The sequence below is a fragment of the Orcinus orca genome, chromosome X (assembly GCF_937001465.1).
Source record: "Orcinus orca chromosome X, mOrcOrc1.1, whole genome shotgun sequence".
Taxonomy (NCBI): Eukaryota; Metazoa; Chordata; class Mammalia; order Artiodactyla; family Delphinidae; genus Orcinus; species Orcinus orca.
In genome coordinates, this window is record NC_064580.1 from 130,913,283 (window position 1) to 130,936,681 (window position 23,399).

At 62.6% G+C, this 23,399-nt stretch overlaps 2 protein-coding genes across 4 annotated transcripts; one reads left to right on the top strand and one right to left on the bottom strand.

Moving 5' to 3' along the window:
• Positions 1–1,599: 1,599 nt before the first annotated feature.
• AVPR2 (arginine vasopressin receptor 2) lies at positions 1,600–3,842 on the top strand. Of its 2 annotated transcripts, none has more exons than XM_049705067.1 (2): positions 1,600–3,163; positions 3,429–3,842. In XM_049705067.1, exons 1-2 carry the CDS (start codon positions 2,547–2,549, stop codon positions 3,745–3,747), a joined length of 936 nt encoding a protein of 311 aa, XP_049561024.1. In that variant the 5' UTR covers positions 1,600–2,546; the 3' UTR covers positions 3,748–3,842. The 2 variants fall into 2 exon arrangements, with proteins under 2 accessions (XP_049561024.1, XP_049561025.1); XM_049705068.1 differs by having other exon boundaries at positions 1,600–3,237; positions 3,429–3,822.
• Positions 3,843–4,219: 377 nt separating this feature from the next.
• Positions 4,220–19,857, bottom strand: ARHGAP4 (Rho GTPase activating protein 4). Of its 2 annotated transcripts, none has more exons than XM_004286433.4 (22): positions 19,692–19,854; positions 15,571–15,778; positions 15,322–15,484; positions 15,043–15,105; positions 14,633–14,797; positions 13,918–14,046; positions 13,619–13,840; positions 9,731–9,832; positions 9,459–9,650; positions 9,289–9,373; positions 8,986–9,013; positions 8,653–8,755; positions 7,949–8,009; positions 7,795–7,872; positions 7,565–7,699; positions 7,357–7,462; positions 6,995–7,228; positions 6,816–6,907; positions 6,540–6,723; positions 6,235–6,327; positions 5,959–6,073; positions 4,220–4,782 (listed from the first exon to the last, which is right to left on the bottom strand). In XM_004286433.4, the coding sequence occupies exons 1-22, from the start codon at positions 19,756–19,758 to the stop codon at positions 4,549–4,551; spliced, it is 2,859 nt and encodes a 952-aa protein (XP_004286481.1). In that variant the 5' UTR covers positions 19,759–19,854; the 3' UTR covers positions 4,220–4,548. The 2 variants fall into 2 exon arrangements, with proteins under 2 accessions (XP_004286481.1, XP_033273514.1); XM_033417623.2 differs by having other exon boundaries at positions 4,570–4,782; positions 5,959–6,116; positions 19,692–19,857.
• Between the last annotated feature and the right edge of the window lie 3,542 nt (positions 19,858–23,399).

Genomic DNA, 23,399 nt, shown 5'->3' on the forward strand with positions numbered 1-23,399 from the left:
AGCGGAAAAGTCCTTTCTATGCTCCTGGGTTAGTCATGGTTGTGTGGTTACAGGGAGAGTGAGGATGTTCTGGTTCCTAGCAGGTGTGGCTGATGTGTTCAGATGTGGGGTGTTGGTATTCTACAACCGACTTCCAAATGGTTTAGCAAAAACCATTACAAATACGCACACATACCGTGGGGGTGTGGTGTGGAGCGTGTGTGTGTGTGTGTGTGTGTGTGTGCGTGTGTGTGTGTGTGTGTGTGTGTGTGTACTGCGCGCCGTGTGAGTACTGGGCGTGAAGCGCATGTGGTGCAGTGTGTGTGCGTGTGCGCTGTGTGGGTGTGGGGTGTAGGGGGGCTGGGTGGGCCCCCACCCTGATGACCCCTACTGGCGCCGCCAGACTCTGGCTGCGAAGAGGACGCCTGGCCTTGGCTGTACTTGAGCCCCTGGTCTGTGAGAGGGTGCTTTGGTCCCTAGCCTCGCAGGTCAACAGAGAGGAGGGACAAACAGGAAGAAAGGGCCAATCTCAGCCTGGAGCCGGGCTCTGGGCCGCATGCAGGCCACTGCCTTGGGCTGGGCTGGGCCGGCCTGGGCTGAGGGAGGCCAGGGCCGGTGGCAGGAGCTGGGGTGGGGGTGGGGAGAGCCTGGGATGGGGAAAAGGATGGGCTGGAGAGGAGAGGAGGGAGGGAGGGCACAGGAGCGCACGCGGCGTATGTGGGGGGAGGGGAGAGAAGGAGCTGGAATATGCGTCAGTGCAGAAGCTCTGAGCCCCCTTCTCCTAGGACAGGTGTGGGAGGAGGAAAAGCGTGGAGGTGTCCCGGGCTCCCACAGTCTGGGGAGGAAGCTGGATCTCTCGGGGACACCTTCAGCCCCAGCTTGACCCCGCCCCCCCTCTTCCCGTCCCTCATCTCCTGCGGCCTAATTGAGGAGCGGGTGGGGCCTTCGCAGGCTGGGGAGAAGCCCTCCTTCTGCCTAGTGGGGACCTCGGGAGAGCCTCGCCCAGGCCCGGAGAGGGGCAGAAGGAGCCTGGCTTGGGAAAGGGGGGGGTCAAGCTTCGCCACGAGAAAGCTGTGTGACGCTGAGCCGGGCCCACCCATCTCCGGTCGCAGTTTCCCCACTTATAGACACGCTGAACTAAGTCATCGCCCAGAGCTCCGCAGCCCCACGTGTTAATAAAGGGGGCCCTGCGGAAGTGGGGGCAGGCGCGGGTGGTGGCAGATAGCCGGCTGCAGCTAAACCAAGCTCTGGAGGGCTCGGCTCCCCCTTGGCGGGGAGAACGGAGTCCTGGGATGGCTGTCGCCAGGAAGGGAAGCAGAGGCGGCCAGGAGCCTACTTCCCCGTGCCAGAGGCGGGAGGCTCATGGGGGAGGGGGAGGAAGTCCCCTCCTGAGCAGGTCACTCCCAGAGGCCTGGTTGGGGCGGGGCAGGCGATGGAGCGCCGATCTGAGCTCCTGGGCCACCTTTGCGCCCGCTGCCGCCCAGCTGCCCAGGAGCCCGGGAGCCCGGCCAGGTAAGGGGCTACACGGGGGCATACCAGCCCTCCCACCGTGTCCCCAGCCCTCCGATGGCCACCTCTCTTGGCCTCTGTCAGGGCGGGGGGGGGCGTCTATCTGTCTGCCTCGCTTCTTGTGGGCCGCCTAGGTAGGTCATAGGCTTGGTTCGTCCATCTGTCTGACTGTCCCTCTCTCCAGCTTCCCCTGCCTAGTCCTGGGAGGAGTGTGGCAGGGCTCCGAGGTCGATGTCTCTCAGGGGCCAGACCTCACCAACCCTGGTTAGGCTAAGGATGTACCCCCAGTGCCCGATCACTGGAACACACACACTCACGCATGCGCGCGCGCACACACACACATGCACGCGCACGCACACACCCCCACCCCACCACCCCGGCAGCTCTCTAAGGACCCCTATCCGGAGACTCTGGGCAGCCAGGCTGGCCCCTCTGGTGGGAGGCTGAGCTCGCCACCCCGTCTCCTCCAGGCACTCAGGACTCCTGCCCGCCCCACCATGGTCATGGCGTCCACCACGTCGGGTAAGGTCCCAGCCACTGTCCCTACCCATCCCCCCACCCTTTCCTCCACTGGGATGAGCCAGGTGGGCCGGGCGGGGTTGGATGAAGCCAAGAAGCCCCTTTCAGAGACCTCCTTCACCCACTTCTCCGGGCTGCTGGTGCGGGGAGGGGAGCGCATGGCCCTATGTATTCGCTTGGGCTGGGGCTGTCCTTCCCTCCCCACCACATGCGGATCCAGGAAGTGGGAGGCTGGAGGGAAGCAGAAGGCCACCAGCTCTGCCTGACCAGCGGGAAGCTCCCTGGGCTCGGTTCCCCTGCAGAGCACACTCCCTAACTCGGGCCTCTCCCCCCACCGCTGCCCAGCTGTGCCCCGGCCCCTCTCCCAACCTACGCCGCCCGGCAACGGCAGCGAGGAGGAGCCGCTGGACGCCCGGGACCCGCTGCTAGCCCAGGCGGAGCTGGCCCTGCTCTCCACAGTCTTCGTGGCTGTGGCCCTGAGCAACGGCTTGGTGCTGGGTGCCCTAGTGCGGCGGGGCCGGCGGGGCCGCTGGGCGCCCATGCACGTCTTCATCGGCCACTTGTGCCTGGCCGACCTGGCCGTGGCTCTGTTCCAAGTGCTGCCCCAGCTGGCCTGGGACGCCACCGACCGCTTCCGTGGGCCCGATGCCCTGTGCCGGGCTGTCAAGTACCTGCAGATGGTGGGCATGTATGCCTCCTCCTACATGATCCTGGCCATGACGCTGGACCGCCACCGCGCCATCTGCCGCCCCATGCTGGCACACCGCCATGGAGGCGGAGCTCGCTGGAACCGGCCGGTGCTGGTGGCCTGGGCCTTCTCGCTTCTCCTCAGCCTGCCCCAGCTCTTCATCTTCGCCCAGCGTGACGTGGGAGACGGCAGCGGTGTCCTCGACTGCTGGGCCCGCTTTGCTGAGCCCTGGGGCCTCCGCGCCTACGTCACCTGGATCGCCCTGATGGTGTTCGTGGCACCTGCCCTGGGCATTGCCGCCTGCCAGGTGCTCATCTTTCGGGAGATTCACGCCAGCCTGGCGCCGGGGCCTGCAGAGAGGGCCGGGGGGCGCCGCGGAGGGCGCCGGACGGGCAGTCCCAGCGAGGGAGCCCGGGTGTCGGCGGCCATGGCCAAGACCGTGAGGATGACGCTGGTGATCGTGATAGTGTACGTGCTGTGCTGGGCGCCCTTCTTCCTCGTGCAGCTGTGGGCAGCGTGGGACCCGGAGGCACCTCGGGAAGGTGTGTGGCCGTGGCTCGAGCCGTGGGGGCCGCTCAGGCTTGGCTGCACACACACCTTGGCCCCTCCCCTCCCCAGCCGTGGGCTCCCGAGCGGACGCGGGCTGATGTGCACTGCTAGCCGCTGGGTGGCACGTGGGTTGCGGCCTTCCCTGGGCACCCTCATCCCCAGCCCAGACCCCTGCACCACACAGGGCCCCCCTTCGTGCTGCTCATGTTGCTGGCCAGCCTCAACAGCTGTACCAACCCCTGGATCTACGCTTCCTTCAGCCGCAGCGTCTCCTCCGAGCTGCGAAGCCTGCTCTGCTGCGCCTGGACGCGCGCCCCGCCCGGCCTGGGGCCCCACGAGGAGTCCTGTGCCACGGCCAGCTCCTTCCTGGCCAGGGACACCTCCTCCTGAGAAACGAGGGGCGCCTTCCTTCCAGAGGCTCCACGAAGCTCAGCCGCCTGCCCGGGGACAGGCTCCGCGATCGCGCGGGGGCCCGGCAGTCAGCTCCTTGGCGCCGCGTGTAGGGAGGGGCTGCGGCGGTGGGCTGCAGGGTCCGGGGCCGGCGCATGGCTTCCACCCCAACCAGTGCCTGCCCTGCCGGCTGACGGAGGTCCCGGGAGCGGGGGGTGGGGGGTGGGGGCCCAGGAGGAAGAAAGGGGTGGGGCCGGGGGCCTTCCTTTCCCCGCCTCTCTAGTCCCCCTCTGCCCTCCCTTCTGACTCTCCCCGTCATAAAAGTTCCAGCTCATTTCCCACCTGGCGAGTCTCCTTGGATCAGGGTAACGGTGGGCGCGGGGGCAGCGCGGAAAGATTCTCAGAGCCCTCCCGCACCCAGACACGTGAGCGGCTCTAGAACCCGCCACGCAGGCCTTCAAAGGCAGCCCTGTGCCAAGGAACCCCCCACAGAAGCTGTTCCCAACCTGCCATCTTTGGGGTGCCAGGAGGCTGGCCCTGTACCCACCTTCCCAGCCCCACCGAGACAGAGAACTGGCTCGCGTCGGGGAGTCAATGCACAGGCCTTTATGAATGGCCGCCAACACCAGGCTGGCACCCTCGGCTGAGCAAGGGCACCGGGCACCCGACAACCAGCGACAAGCCCTCACGGCCAGCTGCCCCCAGCCTCCCTCCTCGGCTGCCTCCCAGGGGGGCCTGAGCCAGGGCGGGGGAGGCAGGGGTGAGCTGGGGTGGCCTCGTCCTCCTCTCTGCAGACGGTCACGAGCAAGCATGCTGCACAGGACCAGGGAGAAGCAAAGGGCCTGGGGAGCCCGGCCGGTCTCCCCCGTGGCCGCCTCGGGCGGGGCGGGGCCTGCAGAGGAACCGGTAGCACCTCAGTGCGGCTTGAGGGGTGAGTCCAGGTCCTGGGGCTGGGAGGCCAAGAGTGAGGCTGGGGCCCCAGGGCCACGGGAGAAGCCTTTGTTCTTGCCGGGGCGGCCGCAGGCCACGGTCTTCAGGCTGCGGGGCCCAGGGCCAGGGGAGATGGTGGACGCCGGCCCGAGGCCCTGACGGACGGCGGTCTTCCCCAAGAGCTCCTTAAACACAGAGTCCATGGTCTGCGCCACGGCCTGGCGGGGTGGAGAGGAAGGCAGGGCGTCGGTGCGAGCGGCCTCCACCTGGCCAGCCAGTCCCCCACCCCCAGGTCAGTGGCGCCAGCTGACCCAGGAGCGAGGCCCTCCTACCCTCCGCTGCCCAAACTCCTCCATCCCCTGAAACAAAGTCCTCGGCCACCGCCTGTCCCCAGGCCCCTCCCCTCCGTGGGCCCCGCAGCTGTCGCCCCTCCCTTGCCCGGTTTCGCTCCTGCCACTTTTGGTGTGGCGGTCACCGTCTCCTCCGGGGACAGCAGTCCTCAGTCCAGCCCTGAAGTGGGAGCCCCTCTGGCTGGGCCCCGGGTGCCCCTCCTCTTCCCACTCTCTCCCTGGCTGAGATCACAGCCTCCACGCCCTGGCTTCGGGGGCCATCAGCGTGCCCGGACCTCCCGGGCCAGTGGTCCCCTGCAGCCCAGGGAGGAGGGGCTGAAATGCCCCTGGAGAGACGTGCACATCCTACCCGCCCCCCAGCCTGCACTGGGCTGGGACCCTGTGTGGAAATAGGGCCTTTGCAGATATGAGTTCAGGATCTGGAGATGGGGAGACGATCCTGGGTTATCTGGGCAGACCCCAGATGTAGTGATAAGTGCTCACACGGTTCCCGGGGCTCAGCCCGGCGGTGCCCACTGGGAGCCCACAGTGGGGTGCGCTGGGCCCAGAGGGGAGCCGGGTGTCCCCAGGCTGCACCCCTGGCCCCGGCCGCATCCGGCACCCGCTCTCTCCCCCTGCAAGAACTACGACCCCACCTGGCTCCCCAGTCAGCCACCTCCCTCAGCCTCTTGTCCACCTGCCCCTTTCATCCTCCCTGGCTCGCCAAGCGCCTGCCACATCACCACCTTTCACCTAGTCTGGCTCTAGATGCCAGCCTTGAAGCCTGTCCCACTCACTGCGTCCCACTCAGGAACCGAACATGAAGCCCAAATGTGAGAGCCCCAGGTCCCCTTCCCTTCTACCCTGCCTCCAGGCCCATCCCTCCCCACTGCACTCACACCCTTGCCGGCCTGCCCCTCCCTAGGCTGGGCTCCACCGGCTGGTCTGAGGTCAGGAAGGTCAGACTTGAACCTTGGGAGGGAAGAGTCCGGTTCATAAGGGGAAGCAGAGACCCATCCCTGAGAGGTGCCCCCCACTTGCCACACGGCCATTCCCAGCTCTCACCTTATCCACCTCCACATGTCGCTCCGGGGATGCTGGGACCAAGCAGCGCCGTCTGTGCCCAGAGGGGCCCCCGGGTGTGCCGAGAGGGGCCTCGGGTTGGGTGCACGGCTCTGGCCTGCAGGGCATAGACAGTGGGCCTGGCGGGGGCCCTGGGGAGGCTTCTCCCAGTCCAGGGTGTGGCCAAGGGAAAGGGAACAGTGAGGCCGGTCCCTCTCCACCTCCTCCAGCCTGGGGTGGGCGGGCAGGGCCCCCGGAAGCAGTCTTCCCCTTGCTCACCTCTGGACAAACTCCATGGCCGGGAGGGCCTCTGGGCTGCTCACCAGCTCCCCGGCGGCCGGCAGCCCCTGGCCCACAGCAAGCTTCTCTGCCCTGGCGCCAGAGAGACAAGACCGCCTGTTAGAACGCTCATTCTGGGCTTGGGGTCTGGGGGCCAGAGGGCTCAGCGCTGGCCAGAAGTGGTCAGAAAGGCGCACTCTGGGCCACCCCGGGCCTACGGAAGCGGGGACTCGGGGCGGGGGAAGGGCCAGAAGCCCGGGTGAAAGGAGAGCCTCCCAGGAAGGGCCCCAACTTCACTCACTCACCCCGCCGGCAACGTGATGTACTTATGGGGGATGAGTCCCCGGGCCCCGGCGTGCTCGCCCCGCCACCAGTCGCCTGAGGCCCGCTCGTGCAGCCGCAGCACGTCCCCCCGCTGGAAGGTCAGCTCCTGGGCCGTGCGGCCCGTGTAGGCAAAGCAGGCCACGGCCTCCACAACCCCCTCCGGGTCTAGGGAAAAGAGGGGACCCCAGTGTGGGGGAGGGGTGGAGTGGGCATCCAGGGCGGGGACAGGGTGGGGCACTCCTTCCCGCCCCCCTCACCGTCCTCCGGGGCCAGGCTCCCAGCCTCTGGCTCTGGCTCCGGCTCCGGCTCCGGCTCGTTCTCCCCCGCCGGGCCCTCCAGCTGGGCATCCCTGCAGTGCAGAGCAGAGCAAGGCGGATGAGCGCACGAGGGATCGCCCGTCTGCCGGACCTCCCTCCCGGCAGCACGAAGAGCCTACCCCAGGCAGCTGGCAGAAGGCGGCGCCATGCACTTCTCATAGACAGGGCCGGGCAGCTGGGCCAGGGGCGGGAAGACCCGCGAGGGCTGCACAATGACCGTCTGCACCAGCTGGTTCACCCGGCCCTGCAAGGCCACCGGGTCCTGCCCGGCGGGTACGGGCAGCAGCGTCGGCCCGAAGCACACGGCCAGGTTGTAGGCATCCATCATGTTCTCATCGCTGTACTGGGCCAGGCTGGGGGCACAGGTGGGTCACAGGCAGGGAGTTCTCGGCCCGGTGTCCCCTCACCCCCACTAGCAGCTGGCTAGAGCCACCCCTGAGCCGCCCTCGCCCCCCCTCCCCCCGCGCCGAGAGGTACTCACTGGTTGAGGAAGGCGAAGAGGTAGCGAAGGACCACGAGCACCGGTGCGGGCAGCCGGGCCAGGAGGCGGCTCACATGCTCCACCCACTCCGCCGCGGCCTCCGCTTCTGCGGCCGAGGCCAGTGCCCCGGAGAGAAGGCGTGAGCGCAGCCGTGGAGGCCAGCGCGGAGGGCCCCCCCCCCAGGGCCCGCCTCAGAGCCCCGCCTCACCCGCAGAAGCCAGCAGCTCCCTGAACAGCTCCGGGGGGAATATCGGAGGCTGCAGGCTCCGGAAGTAGAGCTTCAGCACACCTGCCACCGAGTCCAGGTCATGGGCGGTGCAGCCCTCCACCAGTGGGTCCTCTCCTGAGGGCGACACGGTGGCGCAGGGGGCGAGAAGGCGGATGGCACTGGCTCTTCCACCCACAACCATCCTCACCCCCGGCCCCGCCGGTCCCCACCTCTCTCAAAAGCGTCACGGATCTCCGAGACCCGGGGCTGGGCGCCCGACACCCGGAAGATGCCCTCGTGCTGCAGGCCTGCGGGAGGACGGAGAGCCGGTGGGCGCAGGATCGGGTGCCAGGCCAGCGGCAGGAGGGCCCAGGTCTTACTCACCGTTGAGGTTAATGAAGCGGATGCAGCTCTCCACCACCAGGGGCACGGACTGGCCCGAGCTCTGGGGACAGGGACAGAGAGGGTGTTCCCTCCACTGTGGACACAGCACGTCCTGCCTCACCACTCACTCGCTTTTATTTTCTCTTAATGCGTTATGCGGTCAGCAGTAAGGCCTGCGAGATGCATGCCCAGGTGTCCGACATCCCTGGTGCCGTCTCGGGCCACGCCTTACGTTTTACCTGCTAACTGTTTATTGCTGGCATGTGGAAATGCCATCGAACTCCGTATGTCGACCTCGAATCAAGTAACATCGTGAAACCCAAAATTTGTTCACTTAAATAATCTGTTGATTCTTTTGAACCGTGACATACAGAATCACATCCTGCAAATAACAGTGTGATTTCTTCTTTTCTGATCCTTCTTGCTTCCCTTACTTCCTCTCTCGTAACCCAGAAGTGGGGCCCGTGGACACTCTTGCTTCTGTTAACTCAACTCCTCAGCCCTAAAATCGCTGCCACCCGAGGCTTTCCGTTACTAGTTAGGGACGTGCCCTCTGACCAGTGCAGGCCCACAAAGGCCCACCCAGGAGGAGACCGGTGGCCGGGGCGGAGGTTACTGGGTTCACAGGCAGCCCCCGGGGCTGGAGGGAGAGCAGAAGCGGGGAGGGGCCCGCACTTGGTTGGCGGGTGACACAAAGCAAGTACCTGGATAAACTTCTCCATGTCTCCCCCAAAGAGCTTCTGGTTATACTGGGAGCTGGGGCGGGGCAGGCGGCTCTTCTGGAGTTTTCTCTGTGTGTACTGGGTCCTGTCGTGAACAGGAGCTGGCTCTGAGGGGAGTGGGTGTGGAGACTAGGCTGCCCCGACACCCTGGCCCAGCCAAACAGCATGCTGGAGCTCGCGAGCTATTCCAGAACCCACTGGGCAAAGTGGGAAACAGGCCACCGAAGGACGAGCAACAGAGCCGGGTCCCAAAGAGAGGGGAGGTGGGGACCCCACAGCTCCTCGGGACAAGCTGGTCCTTCACGAAGGACTCACCGAGACACCTCCCGCTCTTCCTTGTCACCTGGGGAGGAGAAAACGTTGGTGTGTCTCTCGGGCTGGGAGGTTCCTCAACACCCCGCAGAGGGAGAGGGCACCTGAAGGCCCAGGGCGGTCACAGGACAAAAGGCGGGATAGGGGCTGGGATCCTCGCTGGCTTATTCCCTGCGTGCCAAGCACCCTCCCTGGGTGGAGAGCACGTGGGCCGGGTGGAGGACCCAGGAGGAGAGCCAAGCTGCGGCCGCTCCCGGCCCTGGGGGTGGCGAGGCAGGGGCTCAGGGGGCCAGGAGCGGGGCCCACCTCGCTGAATGGCCTCCTGCAGCTTCTCATGCTTGGCCTGCAGCTTGGCGAGGATGCTCCGTCCACTCAGGTACTCCTGGAGTTTCTAGGAAGCCCCAGGAAGAGTCCAAGGCTTTAGTCCTAGCTCTGGGCCTCCCCGGCCCCCCGCCCTCCTGGCCCCGCCTCCCCACCGTGACGTAGAAGGTCTCGGTCTCCTGCTGCTGCCCCCGCCTCCGGCTGGCCTGCCGAACCCCTGGGTCCGAGCTGGTGGACTTGAGGGACTCGGTGGAGGGGCTGGCCTGGAAGGACTCGAGCATGTCCCCATCTTCCGACGCCACCACCTCCAGCAGGGCCTGCAGGGTGGCCTTCAGCGTCTTGTTTACCTGGGGAAGAAGTGGGGACAGGTGAGGGACAGGGAGTCCAAGTCAGAAGGCAGGGAGAGGGCAGGCCGGGTCACCCATACCTCCTCTGTCTCGATGGTTTGTCGGTCCAGGCGGCTCCGGATATTGTAGGCTCTGGGCAGAATCTCGTCCCGCAGCTCCATCTCAACCCGGATCTCAGCCACCTGCAGAGGGCAGCATCCAGGCGGCTGAGGGCCACGCCCGAGACGCAGGGTGGGGCTGGGCAGCAGGCACCGAGGTCTCTGGGGCCCATTTTCGCTGCCTTGGCCGCCGATGCACAGGATCACCAGCCTTGACGCTGCGTACAGCCAGATCTGAAGCGTGGCAAGGACACCTTCCCAAGGGGAAGGCGCACACCCGCACGCATAGAGACTTGCGCACGGACGTTCCCCGCAGCGCTACTCCTCACAGCCCAAAGGAAGAAGCAACCCAAGCGTCCAGCAGCTGATGAAAAGACAAGCAAAGTGCGGTCTCTCCACACAATGGAACGTCATTCAGCCACAAAAAGGGAGGCAATTCTCACACATGCTTCAACATGGGTGAACCCTGAGGACGTTATCCTCAGTGAAACAAGCCTTTTGTCACAAAAGGACAAATAGGACATGATTCTACTTGTATGAGGCGCCTGGAGTAGCCAGATTCCTAGAGACAGAGAGTAGATGCTGGGGGCCATGGGCTGGGGTGGGGGGAGTTAGTGTCTAATGGGGACAGATTTTCCATTGGGGAAGATGAAGAAGTTCTGGGGAACGGACGGTGGTGATGGCTGCACAACAATGTGAAGGTGTTTCATGCCACTGAACTGTGCAGTTAAAACGGACAAAACGGTGAGTCTTATGTGTATTTTACCACGATTATAAAATTTCTATCCAGGCCCTAGAAAACACTGACATTAGAAGACCCACCCCCTCAAGCCCACATAATGGGCAGAAAACCAGAAATTGACTCTCTGGAAAGGATAAATCAGAGGGGTTCTGGACTCAGGGACACTAGTCACTGCTGAGGAAGGGGACGAAAGTCCCTACCGATGAGAGAGAACACAGCAGCCGCCGCCATCTGGGGCTGCCCAGGAGCTCAGAGCTGTGCCTCAGTGTGGGCCTGTTGGACATAAGGAATGTCACAGAGCATCAACGTCAGACAAAGCCACTGTGGCCATGACGGCTGAAGATAAAAAAAAGTCATCAGCGTGTCTGAGCACAGACCAAAGCAAGAACCTTGTCCAAGGCACAAAAATGAGCAAACCTCCGCGCGCCCCAGCTAGTGTGAGGGACGGTTCCTTCCTCACTGATGACAGCTCTAGCCTCCCTTTAGCAACCCCTGCCCCGTCTTCTCAATAAGACACCCTGTCAGAGTTACCCCTGTTTCCTGACAGCATCCAAGCCAGCGCCAGGCCCCTCCCCCAAGTCCCCTAACCCTTGCCCAAGTCCTCGGAGTCCTTTCTAGCACCCTCTTACCGAGACACCCCCAGCTCCCCGTGATGTGGGTGTCCCTCACAGCAATGATCGGAGTCCCTGCCCAGCCACCCTGGGGGGAAACCCACTGCTGACAAGCTCTGCTCACACACATCAGATACGTAAGGCACCTCTCTTCAGTGCCTCCTCTGAAATATGAACTGACGGCCAAGAACCGGCAGCCATTTGAGGGAGAGCGCTAAAGTGGAAGACATCGATCAAAGCAAGAAAACAGTGAAAAGGCAGGGAACCGGGGGAAAATGTCAAGAAAAGGAATGAACATTTCAGAAAGATTTGAGAAGATACTGTATCCATGAAACAAGAAGAAAGGGCTATTTTAAATAGGAATTTGGAAAACAAACCAAAACTCTTAAAAACAAAAAAATATGAAAGTAAATTAAAAAAAATTTCAACAAGGGGCAGGAAGAAATAGTCGAAAAAATATCTAAGAAAGCAGAATGAAAAGGTATAGCGATGAGAAATAGGAAAGATAAAAGATAAGGAAATCAGGGCTTCCCTGGTGGTGCAGTAGTTGAGAATCTGCCTGCCAATGCAGGGGAAACGGGTTCGAGCCCTAGTCCAGGAAGATCCCACATGCCGCGGAGCAGCTAAGCCCGTGCACCACAACTACTGAGCCTGCGCTCTAGAGCCCGCGAGCCACAACTACTGAGCCCGCGTGCTGCAACTACTGAAGCCCACGCGCCTACGGCCCGTGCTCCTCAGCAAGAAAAGCCACCACAATGAGAAGCCCGCGCACCTCAACAAAGAGTAGCCCCCGCTCGCCGCACCTAGAGAAAGTCCGCGCGCAGCAACGAAGACCCAACGCAGCCAAAAATAAATAAATAAATTTATATTAAAAAAAAAAGATAAGGAACTTAGACTGTCAATCCATGGTGTTCAACATCAAATTACAAGAATTCGTGAAAGGAAGAGAAAAGAAAATTAAGGGAAGGAAATTACCAAAGGAATAATCTGAGCTCAAAACCTTGAGACACAGGTTTGCATAGTGACGAGGCCCACTGGGTGCCCAGCACCATGAAGGAAAAGGATCCCCAAGGCACATCATCATAAAACCTTACACGAGGGAAAGAGTCCATCCTAAAGGCTTCAGGGAGACAAACTGCAGGTCACGTGCAACAGTCCAACCTACAGACATTTGGGGCTTCCCTGGTGGCGCAGTGGCTGAGAGTCCGCCTGCCGATGCAGGGGACGCGAGTTCGTGCCCCGGTCCGGGAGGATCCCACATGCCGCGGAGCGGCTGGGCCCGTGAGCCACGGCCGCTGAGCCTGCGCGTCCGGAGCCTGTGCTCCGCAACGGGAGAGGCCACAACGGTGAGAGGCCCGCGTACCGCAAAAAAAAAACACCCAAAACAAAAAAAGAATATAGACATTTTTTCAGACTTTCGAAGTCAGGAAAGTATGGGGAAAGATGTCCACACAAACAAGGGTAATAAACCAAGAAAGAGGAAGACACAGGATCTGGGACACAGACGGTCCAACGCAGGAGAGAATGGCAGGAATGCTCAGGACGATGGGGCAGGGAGGTCCTGGACTTCACAGGCCTGCAAGCCGGGACTGGACGGCTCCAGGGCAGAGCTCTGAAGAGAAGAGATCACCTGGTGTGAGGGGAAGACGGAGACGACAGCACTGGGAGGTGGTGATGTGGGGAGGAGCCCTAATCAGCCACGAAGGAGGCCGGTAGGGCCTCTGGAAGCGCAGAAGCGCTAGCAGCACCTGCCGCGTTGCTTGCAGCAGAAGCAGCAGCTAGAAGATGGGGAAGGGGTTGCATCTGGGGAGTGGGAATCAGGGACGGAACGGGTGAGTCAGAGAAGGGCTGTGTGCCATTGGACGCCTTGAGTAACGTTTGACTTCCGATACGACTTTGGTCAAAATACATATTAAATAAGTAAAAGCTCAGCGTAACCCCAGCCCCTGCACAATGTTCACGAGGATAAACTGGTAAACAAAAGAATAGCTCGGAGGTGCATTTAAAAATGCCTAGTGGGGACTTCCCTGGCGGTCCAGTGGTTAGGGCTCTGAGCTTCCACTGCAGGGGGCACAGGTTTGATCCCTGGTCGGGGAACTCAGATCCCACAAGCCGTGTGGTGCGGCCCAAAAGAAAGAAAAAAAAAAGATGCCTAGTTATAAGTTACTGTTTGCATGGTTTCTCTCCCCGCAAGTTTGCATTATGAAATGTCTAAGGTACATAGAACCGTCGAAAAAAGAGTATACAGACAGCTATATACCACCCGCCAGCTGGCCTCAAAACCAGTGGCATCCTGGCTGTTTGCCCTTGCGGGGGGCGTGGGTGTGTGTGCGCGTCCTTCGCCTGAGCCGCAGAAGTGAGCCGCGGAGGTCTGCTGGCTCCAAACGCAAGTCCGGAAACCGCAGAGCCTCATTTGTCTTGAGGCCACTGAAGGAGGGTCTGAGAAACAAGCTACCATCACAATGAAGACGAGAAAACACAAAGCATTTGCCTGAAGGGGCGGGCAGAGACCCTCACCTCATCTCCCTCGTGGGGCTGGTAGTCGAAACGCAGCGGGGGACAGAAGGCGGCTGCGTGCACCTCCAGCACCTTGGCCTTGTCCCCTGGAGGGTCTAGGGCTTCCACCACCTCCTCCAGGCTGCCCAGGCCCTGTAGCTGGGAGGCCTGGGTGCGGCTCTCGGCGGCCGTGTAGCTCCGGAGCACCTGCCCCAGGGCCAGGTGGAATCCCGTGTCACAGCACTGGGGGACAAGCGAGGACACGGCTCGGGCAGGCTCGGCACACAGGCGCCCGGCCCCGCCTGCCCGCCGGCACTCACGTCCATGAGGTCCAGGACGTCACGCACGTAGTAGTTGTTGACAGCGGCGTTGACGCTGGCCAGGCTGAGCAGGTACTCGTTGCGTGCCTTTGTGCACTTGAGTTTGTGCTCCAAGAACTTGGCATGGCGCTGCTCAGGACCACACAAGCCCCAGGATCACCCACGCGGCCCCAGCTCCGCCTCCCATGTAGCCCTCACCCGCGACACATGCTCTCTCCCCTCCCTTCCCCACGCGGACAGCTACACCCGCTGTCCCACCAGGTCCCTCAAACAACTTGGCCCCGAAGTCATGATGTCCTCCCTCCGCAACCCTGGCAGCCTCAGCGTCCCCATCCTCTCTTCAGGGACCGCCTCAAACATTCCTCCTCCCCTCCTGTCACTCAGTCACCCATTCGACACGTCCGCTCGCTTGTCTGCAATCTCACAGCACTGCGTGAGGCAAGGACGGGTGGGTGGAAGGGCCCCCAGGCTTCCGGCAGCAGATTTCTCTTTGCCCAGCAGGGCTTGGTGGGGGAGACCAGCTAGGAGCGTGCGGGCTGTCCCGGGCCTAGTGGCTCTTCTCCTGCCCGCTCTGTCTACCACCCCAGCTTGGGGAGCCCTCCAGAGCCAGCCCCGCCTTCCTGCTGCACACCACCTCCCTGCAGGGCCGGGACTCGGAAGGACAAAGCCCAGGAGCCAGAGCCTCCGGACACAGACGGCTGCCCCCCAGGCCCACCTTCTCCACCAGCCGCCCTCCCTTCTTGAGGGAGCCCTTGCGGAGGGGCCCTGCCTCGGTGCCGGCACTTCGGCACGCCCGCTTCTCCTCCTGCCGCTCGGCTTCCCGGAGCTTGGCCTCGGCATTCACGCTCTCCATGTGGTACACCTGGTATGTCTTCTTGGCCTGCAAGGAGGCCCAAGGCCAGGCAGCCCTGCTCAAGGCCATGGCCGCAGCCAGCCCTCACCCTCCCCATCCCAGCCCATCCGGGACTCGGACCTGAGCGCTCTGCCCAACCACCCAGTGCCCAGAGCAGGGAGAGAGGGCCGAGCTTGCGGTCCTCGAAACCCAGGTCTCTCCTTGAGCCTGGCTCGGGGAGATGTGAGGTGATGGCCTCCCTCTGATTCGGACAGGCCCTGCGGCGCTCTCACCGTCTGAAGCTCTGACACCACCTCCAGGAGCTCCTCCTGCAGCTGTTGCTCCAGATCCTTACTCTGCGGGGGAGGGGAGTTGAGCACAGTCCTGCCCCAGTGCAACACCCACCTCCATCCTGCAGCGGCGGCCAGCCCTCAGCTTGGCTCCCCTCTGCCCGACGCCCCCCGGCCTCCTGGGCCCTCCCAGCCGTGACACCTCTGCATCGGGCACCCACGGGCTGCCCTCGCTAGATCTTGAGGCCATCCAGCATCCCGTGCCCAGGGCAGGGGCCTTGCCTTCTTGACTATGCGCCCAACATCCTCCGCGATGTGACTCAGGCGCTGGGCCAGGGGCCCACCCAGCATGTCGCTGAGGGCCGCGCTCTCGCGGCTCTGCTGCCGCGTCTGCTGCAGCAACACGGCCCAGCAGTGTAAGGGCGACAGGAGGGACGGCTCCTTCCTGGGGGAGACGGGCACTCAGACCGACGGGGAGCGGGGCCTCAGGCCCTGCTGCAGTCGTCCCACCGGCCAGTCCCCAGGACCCACCGGAAGCTCTGGTGCTCCCGGCTGCCACCCCCCAGGCGGCCTGCGCGGCCAGAGAAGCGCTCAACCAGCTTGTCCAGGCCCCGCGAGTACTCCAGCTCCACCTCGGCGCGGCGCCGCATGAACTCGGCCAGCTCCTGCAGCAGCTCCCGCCGCAGCTCGCCCTGCAGCTCCAGGCAGCGCAGCTGCTCGCCCAGCTGCCAGCGCATCTCTGTAGGGGCAGGGCGGGGGGCGGGTACGACGCAGCTCAGGCTGGGGCAGTGGACCCACCGCCGAGTGGAGTGAGCGCAGAGCCGAGGGGGCGGGAGGCCGGCCCGGCGCTGCGGGAGGTCTGCCGTCCAGCCGGCTCGGGGCGGGCCTGAGGAAGGGGACCTCTGAGGTGAGGCTGAAGGGAACCAGCCGGGAAGGAAGAACGGAAAGGCCCTTCCAGGCAGAGGGCAGAGCCCTGCGAAGGGCCAGGGGCGAGAGGGAGTGTGGAGGGTCCCGGAGGCTCGGAGCAGGTTGGGATGGTGGGAGAGCACCTGGCACTTGGGCTTCCCATGACTCCCCGGTTTCCCTGCCACTTCCTGACCTTTGGGTGCCCAGGACCCCAGGCAGGGTGGCCGCCCCCGCAAACACAGAGACACACGGGGCTGCGCAGGCGCGGGGTGGCCACGGCGCTCTGCCAAACCTGCAGTGAACTTGCGGCCTCGCTGGCTGGAAACCCTGCCCTCAGCCCCAGGGAGAAAGGGCAGCGCCAGTGGGAGGGCCAGACCAGCTGGTGGAGGCTGACCAGTGACAGGACTGAGGCAACTGGCCTGTGTGCTGTTCCCAGTACCGACTCCTCACTACCCACCTCCGGGCAGAGAGGGCCACACCCCGCTCCCCACACTGCTGGCTTCTGACACCTTATCGCTGACTTGATTTGGCAACTTTCCCCACACAGACCTAAAGCAAAGAACCGCCTGAATGAGGATCTTAAGCAACCCACTGGCGAGCCCTGGGCACCCCGGGGACATAACGCACTGTCTCGGCTTCTGGCAAGCGGGTCACCACTTACTAATTGCTGTCCAAAAAAGGGACGTTAAATGACTCCTTCATTCAGCATAATGTTGGTTATGCACCCAGTCAGTCTAGACATGGAGACACGGTGCCCACCCTCCTGGGGACACAGCAGGGGGACAGGCACGCGCTAGAACGTGTCGGAACAAGTGGCACTGAGAAGACAGCACAGAGCGGGAGGTGGTCAGGAACAAGCAACACTGGAACAGAGAGCTGAAGGAAGCAACAGAGGGGCCGTGGAGCCAGCGTGGCTGGAGAGAGCTGCGCAGGCGAGGGGAGGGGGGAGATGGCCAAGGCCCGTGGTTGGGGAGGACTCCCCGCTGGACGCCGAGGGAGAGGGGAGCCACAGCAGCGGAGCCACGAGGGTCCGGCTTCGCACTCAGGGCCCCTCAGGCTGCCGTGGGGAGCCAGGGCAGAGGTCAGGTGACGGAGGAAACGTGCCCAGCCCAGGTGGCAGCTACCGCACCAGTCCAGGCAAGACAGTCAGGGGCTTGGACCAGACAGCCAGCCTGGGAGGAGGTGGGCAGTGGCAGGACCCAGGGTGGCTGTCGGAAAGAACTCTGCGGTGAACAGCTCGGTACTGGTGCCATGTGGATTTCTGTCCCGCCAGTGGCGTCCCACGGGCTGTGGGGCACGTGGCAGCCTCCATGGGTCCTGCCTGCTCGGCATCCGCGTCTCCTCCTCTGATTTCCCTTTCGAGAACGTCCCCTTCCTACTCTCAGCCCCTGGGTCCCTCTCCCTGACTCCAGGCGCCCCAGATGTGGCTCTTGCATCACCCATCCCTCGGCCCCTCCACCGTCCTCCACCGTAGGACTAGATCAGTGACAGGCCCAGGGGCCACCATCCCCGCCCCGCGCTTGCACCGCAGTGACTGAACGAGAGCGCTCTCTTTCCACCAAGGGGTCAAGCTGGGTAAATGGAAGCCTGGGCGAGGACTGCTTCCTGAAGGTGAAACCAGTGCAGTCTCCTTACACCGTCCGAGGCCAGGCCACTTGAAATCAGGAGAGTCTTCATTAAATCAGGGTAACAGTTTGGGGATAAAAGTAAATTTCATTTCATTCCAAGAAAGATCTGAGATGTCCCGGCTTGCCTCACTGTCCTCTGGCGTCTGCCCCTTCCTCGTGGAGCGACAGTTCGCTGGGGACCTATTACAAGCGAACAGTGCTCAACGGGCCAGCACACCAAACCGTTTCATTTCTTCTGTTCGGTGCAGCCAAGCCTGGGCTGGGATTCGGGCCTGGCGTCAGGCAGACGTTGAGTCGGCAGGGTCTGAGCACAGTGAGCCGGTGCCTGCTGAGCTCCCCAGGCTCCCCAGGCTCGCAGCTGAGTCGGCGTCCAGCTCTCAGATCTCAGCTGGGATGCGCTCATCAGGGAAGCCTTCCCAACCTCCCCACAGACTAGGTCTGGCCCTCTTCCTGTCCCCTTTCTTGACATCCGCACCCTCCCTTTATAGTGGTTTTCATCATAATTGAAATGAATTGTGTGATAGGTTGTTCACTGTATGTCTCCCCACTAGACCTGTGAGCCGTATGACAGCAGGGATTGCTTCTCCTGTGCTCAGCACTGTATGTTCAGGGCCTGGCAAAGAACAGATGCGTACAAAACATCTAGCAAAAGGAAGGATGGAATCCACGTATGCTTGAATTGCAGAGCCAGGACTGGGCCTCAACAACACTTCCTGTGAGTGAGGCATTCGGTCTCACTTCTGCTGACAAGCAAAGCAGAAAAGATGGCCTCCCAAACCACGACTATGCTGACCTTTCAGAATTTCGGGTGTCAAGACAGTGATCCCGTTTTTCTAGCATAGTAGGAAGTTTCTTTGGGTGGGGGGGTGGGGGCACGGGGCGGGGGGACGGGGAACAGAAGCTAAAATCATTAGGGACCCAGAGCAGGCAAGGAACAACTTAAAAGACAGCCTTGCTCGAAACCCCAATTTTTTTTCAGTGTGAAGGAACGACCCACATTTGCTGACTGAAGAGTTTCCAAAGTCCTTCAGCCGCATGACATTTGGGGGATGCGGCTGCGGACCATTCTCTCCATCTGAGGAATGTTGCAGGGGAGGCTTGGAGAGCTGACTGGCCCTGCACGGTCACCTCAAGCTGGCTCTGGGCAGCAGGCCACCCTTCCCAGACGGGGAGGACTCGAGCATACTTTGGTGTAAATTGCTTGTATTGGATAATGACGTTGGAATCTCCATCTATGGACTGGAAGGACATTCGAGGCTCATTTCATTACACCTCCTGGGACCTATAGGAGTGGCCATAAGCAAGTCACTGCTCCTCTCTGAGCTTCGGTTTCCTTCATCGGTAAAATTGAGCTATCGAGACTGATATACAGGGTCGCACATCTGAAGACACCAGAAAATGTTACAGCCTCAAACTGCTGGCACTTGGACGCTGCCTGCTTCCCTTTGCACGAGTTACCACGCCCTGAATAAGACCCAGAAAAGCAGTCGACTAAGAGTTTGCAAAGCTGATTTGCATACGATTTGCACAGAGTGTTTATCAGAACCCAAAGAGGTCTGCTCTTGCAGAGGGCGCAAGATCCCTCAGGCCAAGATACACTGTGCCGGTTTGACCCAGAGACAGTGGCCTTCAACTGTGAGCCACCTCAGCGCCCAAGGGAGGGAACAGGGACTGGGCTGCAGGGACTGGAGTGGTTTTAGGGTAAAGCCATCGCTAAATCCATCCACCGACGCTCTCGGACCCCCTACCCAACCCCCGTCAGCAAAGTCAAGGTGCTCCATTTCACTGTGGCTAGAATGCCACTTTGGGGGGAGCACTCGGTGCCCCCTTCCCTCCTCGGAGTCCTTAGGTGAGGTGCAGGGAGAACCCAGGAGGACACAGCTACCAAAGGGAGGGAGGGAGCGAGGGAGAGTGGAAGGAAGGAGGAACAGCGGCGGTTGCGGCCAAAGGGACGTGGAGAGGCGGGCAGGGGGCGCGGGTTCCCTCCCTCAGCCCCCTCCGGAGGTCACTGGGGGAGAGCAGCGGGCCCTGGGCCAGCGGCCAGGTCTTTTCGAGCTCCCCCACGACCTTCGGGGTCTCCGTAGGGAACTGGGCCGGGAGCGCCCCGCGCCCTCTCACCTTTGACTTGCGCCTCATGGTCCGCCTGCGGCCCTCGCTCCCGGCGCAGCTTCCCGTGCGTGGCCATGGCCGCCGGGCGGCCGCGCCGTCGAGCTCCGTTGCTCCCACGCGGCCGCAAGCGGGCCGGGCGTTGGGACCGGAGGCCCCCGCAGCCAGCAGCCTGCGCCGGCCCCGCCCCGCCCCGCCCCGCCCCCAGCGCGGCTCCCGGGGCGGGGCGGGGGCGGCCGGCGCGGCCTGGCACTGCTCAAGAGGGTCTGGGGTCGGGGGGGGGGGGGGGGGGGGGAGGGGTGTGCGTGTGCGCGCGCGCGCGCGCGCGCGCGCGCGCGCCACTGGGGCCGGGCCTTGCCGTCGCCTCGCCCCAGGCACTGGGCGCGCACCCGGGCAGCCTTGTGCCCAACGTTCGGCTGCTAGGGCCGGTGTGGGAGCCCCAAGGTGCCCGGCAAGCTGGCATCCTCTGGCTGCCATTCCCCCCCAGCCTCCAGAAGGCTGTCTGGTCACCACTGCCAGACTGCACATCGTGGCCATTGGCCCTGAATGCCAGTGCGCAGTGACACCATAGCTGCTCCAGACCCTGGGCTCCCTTGGGTCACCTGCCTCCCCCAGATCCCCAGGACATCAGATGGGGCCCACCCTTCCCAAGCACAAGGAGCCTGGAGAGCCAGGTGGGAAGGGAGGTCAGCACCAGAGAACAGAACGTGCCTTCACTCCCTCCAGGCCCCCTCATGGGGAGCGGGTGGGGGCGGAGGTCAGAGAGCAGGCTTGGGCTAAGGTTCCCCTTCTGCTCAGCCCTGTGGGAAGGAACAAGCCTTGTTGCCCCATAGGTGGTTACCACTTCCTGCTGCCGGAAGAGACTCTTCTGCCTCCTTTCCCCGGCAGCTTGCACCTGCTGTCCTAGGCCCAGGGGACTGGGGAGGGGCAGCCTTCTTCCCTCACTCTCAGAGTAAGGCCTTACTGAGCCTGGGGGCGTCTTGGGGCCTCTCTTAGACAGGAGTGCTGGAGTTTCCCTTCACCCCTCTCTACCAACTCGAAGTCACAGGCCAGGCCGACAGGTTTTTCTCCAGTACACTGAGAAGGCAGGATGCAGGTAGCAATTGACCAGCCGGACTGGACAACTGTCTTCAGTTGGGTGGGAGGGAAATCCCTGGGGTATAGATGGTGGGGACGGGGGCGAAGGCAGTTAGGCTCTGGGCTCGTGCCCAGGGGAGGCGGGCCTGTAGGCGCTAGTGCAAGGGGTCCGGGCATGTGTGTGCGTGGATGTCCAAGTCAGGCTCTGTGCAAATGTGGGCACACGTGACCCTGACCTGCAGCTGTGGGAGGGAGGGGAGTCTGCGCAGGTACTTCCTGGCTTTCAACTGTGAGCATTTCGCTCACCCAGAAGGGGAAAACATACCTCCTCAGTTCCCTGCCCCCCACCCCCAGTACCAGGCCCTTCTCTAAGGTGCAGTGTGTGCACGGGGCACTGGGGCTTTTCGGCCTGGGAGCAGGCCAGACCCCAGCAGGAAGGCATGCCCCTCATCGGCTAAACCCAACACCACACACCTTGCCCCCTACCCTCTATCTGAGCCCTGACTGGTCGCCCAAAGTTCCTCCCCCATTCAGCAGAGCCAGGCACAGGGCTCAAGCCCGCAGGAAACTGCGGCTGAACTGGTGTCGGCGTCTACTTTCAAATGCTCTCCTTCGTCGTTTTACTTTAGGACTCCAGAAATGCTCACGTGAAGCCCCATTCAGCCACTGGTGTCAAAACTCGAGTGACTAGCCCTGGCTTTTAGGACGCTTCTTTGGCATTTAAGGCCGAACTGCTTGCTCTGTCCTCAGCTCTATTGTTCCCCTTCCAAGAATCTAAATGGTGCAGAAGGGCAGGATCAGATCTGTGGGGCCTTGCTAAGCCTGTTGACAAGTGGAGTGAACACTTGGTCCTGAGGGGTGACCGCAGGGCTGACGTGGTCAGGTCTGCTGGGTGAAGGATGGACCAGAGGGAGAAGAGATCAATGGGGAGGTTGTTAACAGATGTCCACGTCAGATGAGAGCATGAATTGGACAGTGAGGCCACTCCCATTTTCCCACAAATGAGCTTTCCAGGAGAAGTTTCACAACGGGGGTCCAGGTTGTGCACCTCTGTGTATAGGTTCATCCCCTGGGGAGACGTCCCCAGAGCCCACCCCCAGTCACACGGCTAGGGAACAGGAGTTCCTGCTTTTCCCACCCTCAGCCTTCCAGCCTCTGTTCGGCACCTAGCTACTGAAGCGGCCCCTCCCAGAGCCGGGTCCTGCAGAGAAGGAGAAAGTGCTGGGCCCCAAGGGTCAGTCGGGCCTGCGGCTTCCCCTCTCTGCCCTCCGCCCTCGCCTCAGCTCCCGCCTCCGCCCAGAAAACCCAACCGCCTGGGGGCGGCCGAGCGTCAACAGGCCCTCCTGGGACGCTGGACGCGGAGAGCAGAGGGCGGGCCCGACGAGGGAGGAAGGAGTGTGCCGCAAGGCACCGTGGGAGCCTCCGCGGGCTCCCTCCCGCCAGCGCTGGGGCGCGGCCGATGTAGCGCGCATGCTCTCCCCCTTGCCCGCCCCGCCCGCCCCGCCCGCCCCGCCCGCCGCGCGGAGCCCAGCCCCGCCGCCGCCGTACCAATCAGAGCCTGGGAACGAAGCCCGGCGCGGCTTGCGAACCGAAAGGGACTGAAGCCAGGAGCGGAGGGCGGGGCGAGGCTCCGCCTCCGACAGCAAGCCCGAGATTTGAGCCAATCAGAACGCAGCCTCCCTCCCCCCGCCAGCCCGCGCGTTAGCGGGCGCGCGCAGGCGCATCTTCCTATTTCCGGCCCGCTCACTAGCGTACCGGCTGTTAGTTGGTCACGTGGCAGGCGCCAGCCAGAGAGCGGATGGAGCTCCGTAGCAAATCATTCTGCGTAGCAGAGGAGCAGTGTGCCGTCTGCGGCAGCAGGCGCACAAGGTACAGTGACAGCTAAGGAGTGCTGAGCTCCGCTGGGAGGTGGGCGGCCCAGGCGGCCCGCCCAGGGATGAGGAGCAGCAAACAATGGCGCTGCAGCCAGAGGGAATGGCAGTGATGAAAGGCACAGGAGCCAATTTTAGGGTTAGAATTGAAGCTATGAAAAACAGAGGGCTTACAGGCTGCATGAAATGACATTATGCATTCGTCAAAACTCACGGGAGTGTACAACGCAGAGGGAAATGTAACTGTGGACTGTAGTTAACAATGTATCAATCTTGGCTCAAACACATGTTAACACTTGATACAAAATATTAATAGGAGAGGCTTCCCGGGTGGCGCAGTGGTTGAGAGTCCGCCTGCCGATGCAGGGAACGCGGGTTCGTGTCCCGGTCCGGGAAGATCCCACATGCTGCGGAGCGGCTGGGCCCGTGAGCCATGGCCGCTGAGCCTGCGCGTCCGGAGCCTGTGCTCCGCGATGGGAGAGGCCACAGCAGTGAGAGGCCCGCGTACCGCAAAAAAAAAAAAAAAAAAAATTAATAGGGGAAACTGAGGGGGACGGGGGGCGGTCCACGGGAACTCTGTACTATCTGCTCACTTCTGTAAATGTAAAACCATGCTAGAAAGCAAGCCCACCGATTATTTTCAAATGAAGGCTTGGGTTAGGAAGTAGATTCAAGGGGTATCATGGTGATCGAACAGACAGGATTCGCTTTTGGTTTGCAGGGGAGGGAGGAATCAAGGACAGTTGCCAGGGCTCGAGCAACTGGGTAGCTG